Below are 12,574 nucleotides of genomic sequence, written 5' to 3'. Positions count from 1 at the left end.
AAACTGATTTGGAAAATTTTCTTTTGCCTGATTTTGTTATTTTTTTGTTACTTATATGAATTATTGTCATTTTTGTCCTTAAAATACCAAAATTTCCACTTCATTTAATGTTTTGTTCTGTTTGATGATGTAATTTTAAATGTTAAATGGTTAATTTGATCAGTTACTCAGTATTTGAGTAGACTTTTTATCAAATACATTTTTTACTCATACTTGAGTAATTTCTTGGCTACTTTTTACTTTTACTTGATTAAAACTATATTTTAGCATCTCTACTCTTATGTGAGTACAATTTTTGGGTGCTGCCTCCTCTGTCTATGACTAATTGTTATCTTAATTCCCTTCCAGAGCTTTAATCTCTCTTGAAACATCAATTTTTCATTTGAGATGTTCAAACGTTGGGATGAGTTTTTTCTGCTTAAACCTTCCCCACATATTTTTTCCTGACCTTTCTGCTGTATTTCTTCATCTTTGCGATGCTGTTTGTTTTCTACAGAACAGCATCTGGATTTATACTGAGATTAAATTAAACACAGATTAATTCTGTTTGCAATTATGTGATTACTGAAGGAAAATGCTGGACTGGATTTCATGCAAGTGAAGCAGAGAAAGTAAAAAAATAAAAAAGTTCTGTTTTTGTCTTGGCTTGTCGCATTAAATACCAATGAAATACAGCTTGGGTGAAACTGAAGGCCTGGGGACCAAATCTGGCCCGACGAAGCTTTTTATGTGGCCTTCTAGACTCCAGACATCCAATTACATCAATTAGTCCATAGAACTTTTTGCAAATCTGCAAAATTTCAACACAATTCCTACAAAATTCACGTGAAATTCACGCAAAATCAATCGATTATCACATTTTTTCTGATTTTACAACTAATTTTCTTCAAAAATTGTCAAAAACATTGAATTTAAGTCTTTCGTAAAAATTCCTGCAAATATGTATAAATTAGTACAACAAACTCTGTGATTTTGATAGCAAAAAAACACAAAACCAATCACAAAATCCTGAAGGGACTGAAAAAATTTTCAATATCATTTAATTTAAAATTTTTTTTTACTGAGCATATTATAATAAAGCAGCTATTAATTAATATTTCAACAGTTTAATGGGTTTTATTGATACATTCTGGCCCTGTAAGAACTTTCAGATCTGGATACGGACCAAAATAAAAATAAGTTTGACACCGCTGAACTTAAATAAATAAGACCGAGTTATACACTGAAAATCAAAACCCGCCAGTTGAAAAACGATGTGAAAATTGGGCATCCTGTCCTCTTAAGCTGAAATAATTTCTTCCCCTTTTCCTCAGTAATGAAATACAGATGGATGAAACAACAGGGGTCACAGGCATGAAAATAAAGACAAGAGAGCAAAAAAAAAGGAAATCTCATCGTTGTCTTTCCCACAATTCCCACCTGCCGCTGTCCAGCTCTGACCCTGCAAAGCATCCAGACACTCCTAACCCCCTGTACCAGCTGTGTAATGCATTCCTGCTGGATATTTTCTGAAGATTCCCACAATTTGTGCTTATTTTGATGGTTCAAAGGGTCCTGGAGCTGGTTTCTATTAGCATCTATTAAAGGGAAATAACAGGTTTGGATCAAACAGCGTTAAGGAGGAAGAGGATGGGTGAAGAATACACCAGCTGAATAGTATTAGATGTGTAAAAATGTGTGGTAATTGCAGTGGAAACCAAATAAGCACAGTACAAAGCGACTTATAAACTCTGTCTGCGATTAAGCTAGAGAAAATGTTTCCTCTTTCAGATATAATTGCTAAAATGATTTTTGTTAGAAAATTTGAGGAATTTTCCTTTAACTTTCTTGAAATTCAGAAATTTACTTATGTGCTCTTTAGTCAAGTTTCTGGATAAACATGCTTGGTTATAAAAAGATGATGATATTGTGTCATAAATAACATTTTACTTTGTTAGAAAATAATGTTGGTAATACTTTTATCCTGCATACAAATATAACCACGCATCACTTTGCGAAAACGTGTTTGTAAAGGCAAAGTGTTACATAAACAGAAGTCCTGAGACAGGAAACACCTCTGGCAGCGAGTCGTCCATTTTGAACTGTGCGTCAAAGTCGCTTGCAGCAGCTGTTACATAATAAAAACCAGTATTACTGTAAGAGGTGGCTAGAGAGTCACTGAATCAAACAGGAAACTTGAGACTCTGCCCTTCAAGTGCGGGAAATAATATGCGGAATTCCCTTTTCTTCTGCAGAAAATACATCACATCTTCCTGGTTTTCTGGTAAATTATGACAAAGCTGGCAGAAAAGGGAACCTTGACTAGCATTTTGACTAAACCTAAATTTAGTCAATTTTAGCAATGCTAGTCAACAATATTGTTCCTTTGTTCAACCTTTGTGACAACAAACAATGTTGCGACAGGGATGTGCGATATGGCATAAAATTCATATCACAATAAACAGCTCTGGAAAAAATTAAGAGACCACTTAAAATTCTAAATTTTTTAGATTTCACTTTTTTATAAGTAAATGTTTGAGTAAAATGAACCTTATTCTTTTATTCTATGAACTACTGACAACACGTCTCTGAAATTCCAAGCAAAAATTTTATATTTGCAGAAAATGAGAAAAAGTTAAAATAACAAATAAGATGCAGTGCTTTCAGAGCTCAAATAATGCAAACAAAACAAGTTTATATTCATTTAGAACCAACAGTACTAATGTTTTAAGTCAGGAAGAGTTCAGACATCAATATTTGATGGAATAACAACAAGGTTTTCAGTGGGATTGAGTGCAGGGCTCTTCATTTTTTCCATATATTGTGATATAATTTATATAACTTATAAATCCTCAATGTCTGACCGTGACATCTGCTGCGCTCCATCTGAGCATCGCGCTACTACCACGGGAGGTTAAACCTGAGCTAAGTTCAGATAATTTATGTTTTTGAATCTGTCTTTTTAACGAGCTCTTCCTTTACGCTGTTAGCCATGCTGCTTCCCACTTGCTCTGTTTTTTGTTGCCAAACGGTTACATCATCAACAAGCTTTACCATGGTTAGCCGCGGTTACAGATTTCTATCGTTTCCACAGTATATATCGCGCATTCCTAATTGAGAAAAAGCTAAATTGGATTTAAATGCTGCAAAAGTGGGTTTATATTTCCTAGAGTCCCAGCACTCTCTCCACCACAGCCACCTGCCATAATAAGAAACATTTGCCCTGCAGTTCTCTACCACAAGCAGACTTCTTTACCTCTTCTCCTTTTCTGCCAACTGCAAGGTTATGACAACAGTTACTGCAACCGTCTTTTTTATTAGTCATTTATTAGCCTGTGGAGATTTGAGGGCAAAATGCCTCTGACTCCTCTTAAAAAAGCAAAAGAAGTGAACATCTGGACAAGATGGGTGGCCAATCTAAGTTATATAAAGCTGAGATGAGCCAAGAACCAGGAGTCTCCTGCACGGGAGTCCAGATAAGTAAACCTAAAGAATTCCTGCTCCATAATGTGTGATTAGGGCAGGTAGTTAGACAGAAGCCCCATGAAATTAAAATTCCCTGCAGGACTTAAGGAAAATATATCGCTGCAGACGAGCCCATGCATCCAGATGTACGGACCAGATGTCCTAATAGTCAAATAAGAACAGAGACATATAAAGTAATTTGTAAAGAAGGACGTCTTCATTTTTCTTCTTCTTGTTTGACAATCCATTTCGGGGGTTTTTTGGGCGATGCGTCTCAGTCTGTGCAGACTGAGACGCATCGCCACTGAGCAATGAGCCCCCGCTGACCTTGGCTGACCTCTCACCACTCCCATTTTACAGTCTGCTTTACGTGTATGAGGGAAATGCAATAAATGAAAGCAATGCAAGGCTCCACGTTTATAAAAAATATGATTCTCAAAGCTTATTTATGAAATTAAAAGAGTTTTTCCTCTTGGAGGAAGAAGAGTTTCATCGCCAAAAGTTATGACTCAACCTGAAGCAACTTAAAAGTTAAATATTAACAAATGACCTAACTTTGTTCCTTAGGTTCCATAATTGACAAAAAAAAGTGCTTTTATGCTAATTTCATTGAATTGAAAGTAGCCCTATGACTGTGTTAAATTCACAGTTATCTAACAGATTCTACTTTATTCCAGTTAAAATATGTATCTATCAAAAGCAGATCTTTATCTGTTACTGCAGGGAATGACGGTGTTCACCAGGGCTCTGCTTTAGGTTCAGTTTAGTTTGACTTACACACGCTTCATCTGAGCTATATTTTCCACAATATTAGCAAATTTCATGTTTGCATGAATTGTTATGCTGATGACACTCAGTTGTACCTCACTTAGTTTACATTAAACTGATCAGTAACTAATGCTACATTTCCATTGTTACAGTGAAGACACCCAGTTGTACCTATAATTTATTCAATATGTGTCAGATATGAAGCTGGTCCTGAGGATGCAGAGTTGGATGACTTATAATCTTCTTTTTTCAAGCCCAGATCTCTAAATGAAAATACAAATTTAAATGCAAATATCAAATTTTCTTATTTTACCTGTGTTACCATGAGCTACATTTGTTTTGAGAATCACAAAATGTTCTCATTTTTATGGAAGAAAACATATAACAACATTTTTGATTGGAATGAACGTACTTAAATTTAATCAATCTTATACGTTTATTTATTTTATGTTGCCAAGTAATGGTATTTATCAGGTTTAAATATATGTTAAACATAATTTCCAGTTTTTATGACCTGTGTTTTTTTATTTATTGTAATCACATTTAATTTTTGTGTATTTCTTTGGATTTCATCCGTGTTTTAAAACTTCTAAATAAGATTTTACGCCTACAACTTTAAGGTTTTTGTTGTACTATTTGTTTTGTTGAGTTTTGTCAAGTTTCTTTATTAAATGTCCTTTTTAAATCTTTATTGCCTTTTATACATGTGGTTATTGCTTCTCTGCATAACTCAGAAAATTATTTTAAAAAAGCATTCTGATCCTTTCATTTTGTAGAGTTAAGAGTAACATCACAATTTTATGTCCTTCAGCAAACCTGTTACACACATCAGCAGATTGTCCCTTATAAAATGCTGCTCCTCAAAGAAACAATGCCCCCTGCTTCCTTTCTGCCATTGTCTTGTGCATCAGGTTTGAGATATTTAAAAATCATCTCAAGAAGCTACGGGAAGACATTTTTTGTGCTCAGGTAGCGTGTCACATTTCCGTGACCTTTACTAGCCAGAACAATTCCAAGCTGCCTCTTGTCGCTGCATCCGTTTCCTGCGTGCGTCTTTCCCACGCTTTGTGCGTGGACAGTGAAGGAAATCTACTTAAAAACACTGCTAACAAAAGCTTCATATGCTCAAAGTGTGTGTGAGTGGGAGGGAGGCAAAGAGTAAGAATGGGAACAATGTTTCCTTTGTTTGGATGGGTTGTTTATTTGGAAGCCTTAGTGTGTATCGACCTGACACAAGGTGGAGGAACATCCATGTTTTCTGCCCCGTCTCGTTTTGCAGGAGCTGCTCTCAAACAATGAAGCTGGATTCACAAACAGAAAAAAAGAGAGAGGAAAACTTGCAATGTTGTCTTCCTCACTCAGAGATAACAATTCCTGGAATAAACTGTTTTTCCTCAAAAATAAAACAAAGAGCAAAGTCTTGAAAAAAGCTAGGAAAAACAGATTTGTCCATGAAATCACTCTTGTGTTTCCAGAAAGAAGTCTCCCAGTTTACCTGCCAGGTTTAATTGATTTTTACGACCCGTCTTTTTAAGGAATTTCAAAGGGACAATACTGCCTCTGGCGGAAGATGTCAGAACTTCAACATCCAAACAGAAAGTCCTAAAATGTGGGTGCAAGCTGTTTTCTGTATCCATATTTAAAAAATAACCCATAAAAGTTGGACACCATTTATAGGTTACAACCAGCAGTATAAAACGATTCATATTCAGCGCTTCCTTTAAGACTAGAGCCAAAAACAAACAGAATCATTCACAGAAATGAATCAATATTCACGCTACAATTTTTTTCTCCATAGTTGTATTCAATATCTTACCAGCTGTGAGTGATGAGCAGCAGAAGATGACGGCGAGCAGTTTGAAGCAGCTGGAAGAAATCATCCTTCCACCATCAAAAAAATAAACAAAACTTGCGTTTAAAATATTAATTCCCTCTCGGATTTTTTTTTTAGATCCAGATATCTACCAAAAGTCCCCCCTTTGGAGCGCTGTCTGTCGTTTCAAACGCGTCTTTTAAATCTGCAAAGCCTCTCTCAGGTGAACAAGCGCAAAGCTGCGGCGGTTCTGACGTATCCCATGTCCATCCAGGTTTCGCGGAGGAGCTCTCCTGCGCAGCAGCTGGGAAGCCCGACTCCAGAGCCCGCGGTGAGGAGACGGATGGACCGCTGTCAGCAGGGCAGGTGCACCAAAAAGAGTGAGAGGAAAGCCAACATATAATGGTAAATAAAAGTTCAAACAGCTCCCTTTTAGAGCTTCTTTGTGCGCGTAATAAACCAGAAGAAGAATCAATGAGCGACCGGCTTTCATGCGCGCCTTGGATCACTTCTCCTCCCTTTCAGCCTCTGAGCTGCACTTATCCATGCGTGACATCACTTTTGTGGAGAGACAGAGGAAGGACGCAACGTCACAGTCTAAAAAAACTGGACTGAACAAATCGTAGAAAGTGCTTATATACCGTAAAAGATACGTCCCCCCCAAGTGCATTTACGATGTTACCCTCACATAAAACCCAACCTTTAACTTAAACAAGTTTATCCAACTGAGATCTCTTATTTTTGACCAATACAGAAGCAATACTGTACAAGATCACTGAGTGGCAGAGGAGAGTAGAGTACCCAATAATTTAACTCATATAAGAGTAGCGCTATTTCATATTTGTACAAAAATAAAAGTGAAAAGTAAAAAAAATATTTGATGAAAAGGCTTCAACTAGTGAATAATTGATCAAAAATATTAAATTATGCAAAAAATTGTGGTATTTTTAAAGGCCATGGCCTTTAAAAATATGCATTCATATGAGCTAATAACAAAATTGCAAAAGTACAAAACTCAAGCAAAAGAAACATTTTCACACAACAATTTCATTCAATGTAAAATTGATTAATCTAACTCAACTGCAGCTGTGTGTCTAACTGGTGATTTTTTTTTTTATCAAAACAAGTTTTTTATTCACTTTGAAGTTACTCACAGTTGGTTGAGAATCCAGACTCACGTAAGAATAGTGATGCTACATTTCTCCAGCAAAAGTAAGAAGTACAGCACAGTAAAAATACTCATAAAAGCAGGACCGTGCAGAGACCACTAAAGGGTCAGGTGCTCAAAAAAAAAGGGCACATCTAACCACATTTTAGGACAGAATATTAACAAAGCCAAACAGCTTTCAGAGTTTAATAAACAATGATAAATTACAAAATTGTGAGATATACAATCAAAACTAAGGGAAATCTCTACATAGAGCATAACACTATGCATATGTAAAATATTTTATTAGTAATTTCTTTTCATTTCACTAGTGCAACAATTCAGAACTACAATCTGCAGAAGATTTAGTATTTACTTCAGTATTTCATTGTACCACACCAGCACAACCTCAGTTTGAGTTGATGATTGTTTTACACATTCATGTTTTGCTGTATTGAAAATGTTTTAAAGGTTATAAAAAGAAAAAGAGAATCTTTATGCTTTTAGCTTCTGGTCCAGATGTTTTTTGTTCATTTTAATTGAACTGGTTGCTAATTGTCTTCTGCAACAAAAGTTAAATTAATCAGAAAACATGATTAATAACCTTATAGGAGAACCTGGAAAAGAGTAAAATGAACTGGTTTGTTGTAAATAAATGCATTTCTAAAAAACAGATTTTAATTGTGCAGCAGATCAAGACCAAATTTTGATCATTTACTAAGCTGACCTCTGACCTGTGTTAAACAATCAGCCCCCTGTGAGGCTGAGGTTAAAGGTATCATAATGATTTTGTCACTAAAGGAGAAAAATAAACCCCAAACAACTCCTGTGATTTTGATTCAATCAGTCGGCTCAAGCTTTTAGAGTAAACATGGACTGGATTTATTTTTAACTTTGGCAACAGGATACGCTGCTTTTTATATCAAAGTAAATAATCTCCCTTTGTCCAGCGGGACCCTGCAGTGTGTGGATGTGCTGCAGACTGTTTTCTTTTATCACCACAACAATCACTGCAGGTCAGAGTTGGCGACTCTTGAAATAAGAGCATCCTTCCCTTGTATTTTCCGTCCACATCTGGACTCAGCTGCTTTTTGGGGGAGTGGATGGCGAAACACTGGACAAGTGTCTCTGCTCCTCTCTTCTATCACTTCACAAGGACAAAAATGTAAAATGTGACAAGAGAGCATGAGAAACCATTCTCTGAATCTCAGCTATGAATCTTATTTTCTTTCTTTTGGGAACATGTAGTCACAACTGAAGTATTTAGATATCTGCACTTCAGTATTTACAGCACAGATTAATTATTCTTTGACTCATAAAATCCTCTTGAGAAAATCTTGGTGAATAAGAAAGAGAGCATACACAGTTGACTAATCTCTGCATGGTGTATTTAGAGAAGATACAGTCTGTAGTTGTGGTTATGCAAGAATTGAATTCCATTTAATTCACATTTTTTGGTAAATTAACACATAGATGCAACTTTAACTGAAAATTGATTTAAAATTTTAGTAAACCATCAAATTTGTACTTAAACTAATTTCCTCACACATTTTAAGAACTGAGAAACATTCTGAAAATATCCACAAGCAGCATTTTCACCGAGTTTAAATCTTAATGTTTTTGCACAAACAGGCTTCAAATAGTTGTTGGTATGAAAATATGTGAGCAACAGCATCAGATCTTTGCCTTGTTCATGCAAACATTAGTGATGCAGTTTCTTCAGCGTTGGGTTAAAATAAGTTGTTTCAATAGCAGTATGTCATTCTTTAATGCAATGAGCCACATAAAATAAGTGAAACTTACTTATGCAAAGCCTCCAAACCTGCCAGGACCGTCTGAATCAGGGTCGGTACAAACCTTTTTGGGGCCCTAAGAATTTTTTTTTTTTTTGGGGCAGTGAGAGGCCCATACCAACATGTCAATACCAGACTATTTATACTATTTATTATTGCTTAGCTACTCTATGTGTAGCTTAGCTGATTATACCTACCATCATTAGCATCATTGGTAATTAGCATGCATTATACCAGTGCTATTATGACTTTTGATTTTAGCCTTACAGGAGTAACAAAGTAAAAAAAGAAAAAAAGAAAATTTTGTAATGCACAGAGGTATTTAAGTGTGCCATTTTATTTTAACTATTTGAAAGTAACATCAGCTGATAAACGCTAAATTTAATAACTTATATTTCCCCAACAGTGGCAGCAGCCATCAACAGGAAGAGATTAATCATTATTATTTATAGGAAACAATACACAATTTGTTTTTTCCATGCGTATAGCATTCAGTTTGCAATATTCAATGTTATCTGTAATATTTGTATATTTGTCTATCATGTTACTTTGATGCTCTTGGGGGCCCCCTGGTGGCCTGGGGCCCTCAGTGGCTGCTTAGCTCGCACATGCCTTAGGCTGGGCCTGATCTGAATTGTTTTGTTTTCCCTTTTGTTTAAAGCATGTTTTTGTTTAAGAAAACAAGTGAATAAAATAAAAGATGTAGTGATTTTTTTCATTTTAGTCTTTAAAACACCAGACTTTGCAAATAATTTTGCATTTTTGTCTTTCTGATGACATCACTGATAAACAGATGTGGCTAATAACTACGTACATTTACTCAATTACATTTACTTAAGTAAAATTATATTTTTAGGAGTATCTTTACTTCGCTTTACTTGAGCAATATGTTTATAAAGTATCATTACTATTATTTCAGTAAATTTCTGGATACTCTACCCACTTCAAGTCCACTGTAGGAAAAAAAAATAAATGCATGAGATATACACACACTTAGAATTTAAGTCAAAGTGTGACTTCTTGTTTATATACAATCTTTTTTATTTTAATACATTGTAAGTACTTTATTTGCATTATTAGCCATATTAATTTCATAGGTTTGTTTGGTAATTTCTTTGGGAAAAAATATTTATAAAAGTGTTTCTTCTGGCTGAATCTGTTATTTTGTAATCATATTATTTAATTATTAAAACATTTTTCATGTATGTCTTTAAAATTCCAAAATTTATACATAACTTAAATTTTTTTATGTCCTATTACAGTATTTTTAAATATTAAACTAGATGATCTGATCAGTTATTTAAATACTTAACTAGCCTTGTATTGAAATACTTTTTTTACTCTTTACTTTTTACTTTTACTTCTGAATTAGTGCAACTCTTCCTCAAATATAATTTTTGGATACTCTCCCCACCTCTGCTTTTAAATATTAAATCAGGAGTAGAGATCAAACAACCTTTTTATAAAATAAAAGCTACATTTCTTGGATGGCTACTTTTTACTTTTACTTGCGTAAGAATATACTGATGTAGTGCTACTCTTAATTTTTATCCACTCTGGTTTTGTTTTCTGATCATACAAATATAATTTATTCAGTAAGGAAACTGAATCAGTAAATGAACACATTATACTGAATATTTGTTAAAAATGGTTAAGTGTAACTAAATTATCAAGTAACGTAAATAAAAATTATTGTAGAAATTCTAGAATAGACTACATTTTAAAAAAGTACAAACAAACTGGAAAATAATATTTTCAAAGAAAAGTAGAATGAAAAATGAAAACAGCAGACAGATTGTTTAAGCAGAAATAGAGCAACCACTGAAAGAGTTGAGCTTCATGCTGTTTCTGTGTGTTGTTTTATAATCAGGCGTCTCGTAAAAGAGAACGAAGGAGCAACAGATAAGTCTCCTTGTGAACAATTGGTGGAAGTTGCTTGCTGAGCGGGTGGATTTGAAGTGATTTATTTTAAATGGTTCTGTTCAAAGCTCACTATAGGGGACTGACTGGTTCTACACACACAGCATGGATCCTTCCTTTTAGCCCAGATGAACCTGTAGAAATGTTTTTCTCCAGTGGCCCAGTTAAAGCCCCGCAACCAGAACCTCAGCCTTCCAAACAGTTTTACGTTTGGCAGAAGGAGTAAAAATGTACAGCCTGCTATATGAGAGGAACTACTTCTCAGATGATGATAGAGTTATAAATTAGTCATCTTTCACATGAGGGTCAAAGACAGAAGGCTGCCTGAGTCAAAAACTAAAGATTTGTCAAAGTTAGTCAACCATTAAATCCAGCATTGGATAGAATCCAGTTACATTGACTCCAGTAACTTTTTTTTGATTAGATGTACTTTTAGGAGTATTTTTACTACACTGTGCTTTCTACTACTTTTACTTGAGTAATTTTATTATGAAGTATTTCTACTCTAACTTGAGTAAAATGTCTGGATTTTCTTCCCACTGAATGAAGAACAAACATGTTTTAACCAAACATTCAGACACACACCTGCAGTTTTTGTTGAAGTTTCAGAAGTTTTATTTTGAAAGAAACTGATTTGGAAAAAAATTAATACATTTTAAAAAATGCCTGATTATGTTATTTTTTTGTTACTCATATAAATTATTGTCATTCTGGTCTTTAGCACACCAAAATTTCCTATTGATTTTATATTTTGGTCCGTCTGATGGTGTAATTTCTAAATATTAAACGATTGATAATTTGATCACTTACTCTACTTAAGTAGACTGTCTTTCACTCTTGAATAATTTCTTGGGCAGCTAAAAATATGCTGAAGTATTAATACTCTTACCATTTTTGAGTACTCTATTCACCTCTGATTAAATCTGACGTATTGAATGTTTTAGGAGGATTCACTGTAAAAATAATTTACTGGTACTGAAAATATTTAAAATTATTCTATCAAAAGCATTACATAACAAAAATACAGAAATATTTAAACTGGATTTAATCCTTTTTTTGAAAGATAAACCAAATATTTTCCACCCTAACCAAACTTTGATTAATGATTACGCCTGTCTTAAGGGAGTCCGGCCAGCCAGTTTAATTAAAGCTATTCGGCTTTCATCTGTAAATGACTGGAAAAATAATGAACTCCAAATTCACAGCTAGAATTCACAGTGGACACTTCAGATCATATTTATAGACTGCTGAAAATATGAAGAAGTTTTACTGAAGAAAGCCTAACAGATTCTGTCATCATTAAAGTTAGGTTTTATATAAAAAATGCTTAGAATTAAATTGAAATATTAAAAGTTGAATTAATTATGTATCATATAAATCAAGTTTGTCATCTTTCATTAGTGAAATGAGTCAACTTTTAGATTACATTTGATTTTCTTGAGATGCAGCTGTATGGCAGAGCCACATCTTGTAAAGAAAAACTTTAAATGTAAAGAACTCACCAAACGCAATCACTTCAAACCATTTTAAACCATCTGATGGTGTGCTCACCGAATAAGATACTACTGTCAATAAAAGGTTTTGTGCATGTACAGAGCTACACCATGGAAAAAAGCTCGAGGTAATTGCTATAGTAAAACAAGCAGTGAATATCTGGGGTTGTCAATTCCACATAACACTAAATTAATG

At 34.4% G+C, this 12,574-nt stretch overlaps 1 protein-coding gene across 2 annotated transcripts in view; it reads right to left on the bottom strand.

Moving 5' to 3' along the window:
- The window catches only part of kdrl (kinase insert domain receptor like), a 62,178-nt gene extending 55,574 nt beyond the window's left edge, over positions 1-6,604 (bottom strand). The window contains exon 1 of one of the 2 annotated variants that reach the window (XM_008420784.3): positions 6,029-6,604. In XM_008420784.3, coding sequence (XP_008419006.1) covers positions 6,029-6,092 — 64 coding nt within the window. In that variant the 5' untranslated portion in view covers positions 6,093-6,604. The remainder of the gene's footprint in view (positions 1-6,028) is intronic. The other variant, XM_008420783.3, reaches the window with a different exon arrangement.
- Positions 6,605-12,574: the final 5,970 nt, after the last annotated feature.

This window comes from Poecilia reticulata, chromosome 10 (genome assembly GCF_904066995.2).
Source record: "Poecilia reticulata chromosome 10, P_reticulata-male-v2, whole genome shotgun sequence".
NCBI classification, from domain to species: Eukaryota; Metazoa; Chordata; class Actinopteri; order Cyprinodontiformes; family Poeciliidae; genus Poecilia; species Poecilia reticulata.
This window is presented reverse-complemented; position numbering and strand designations above follow the sequence as displayed.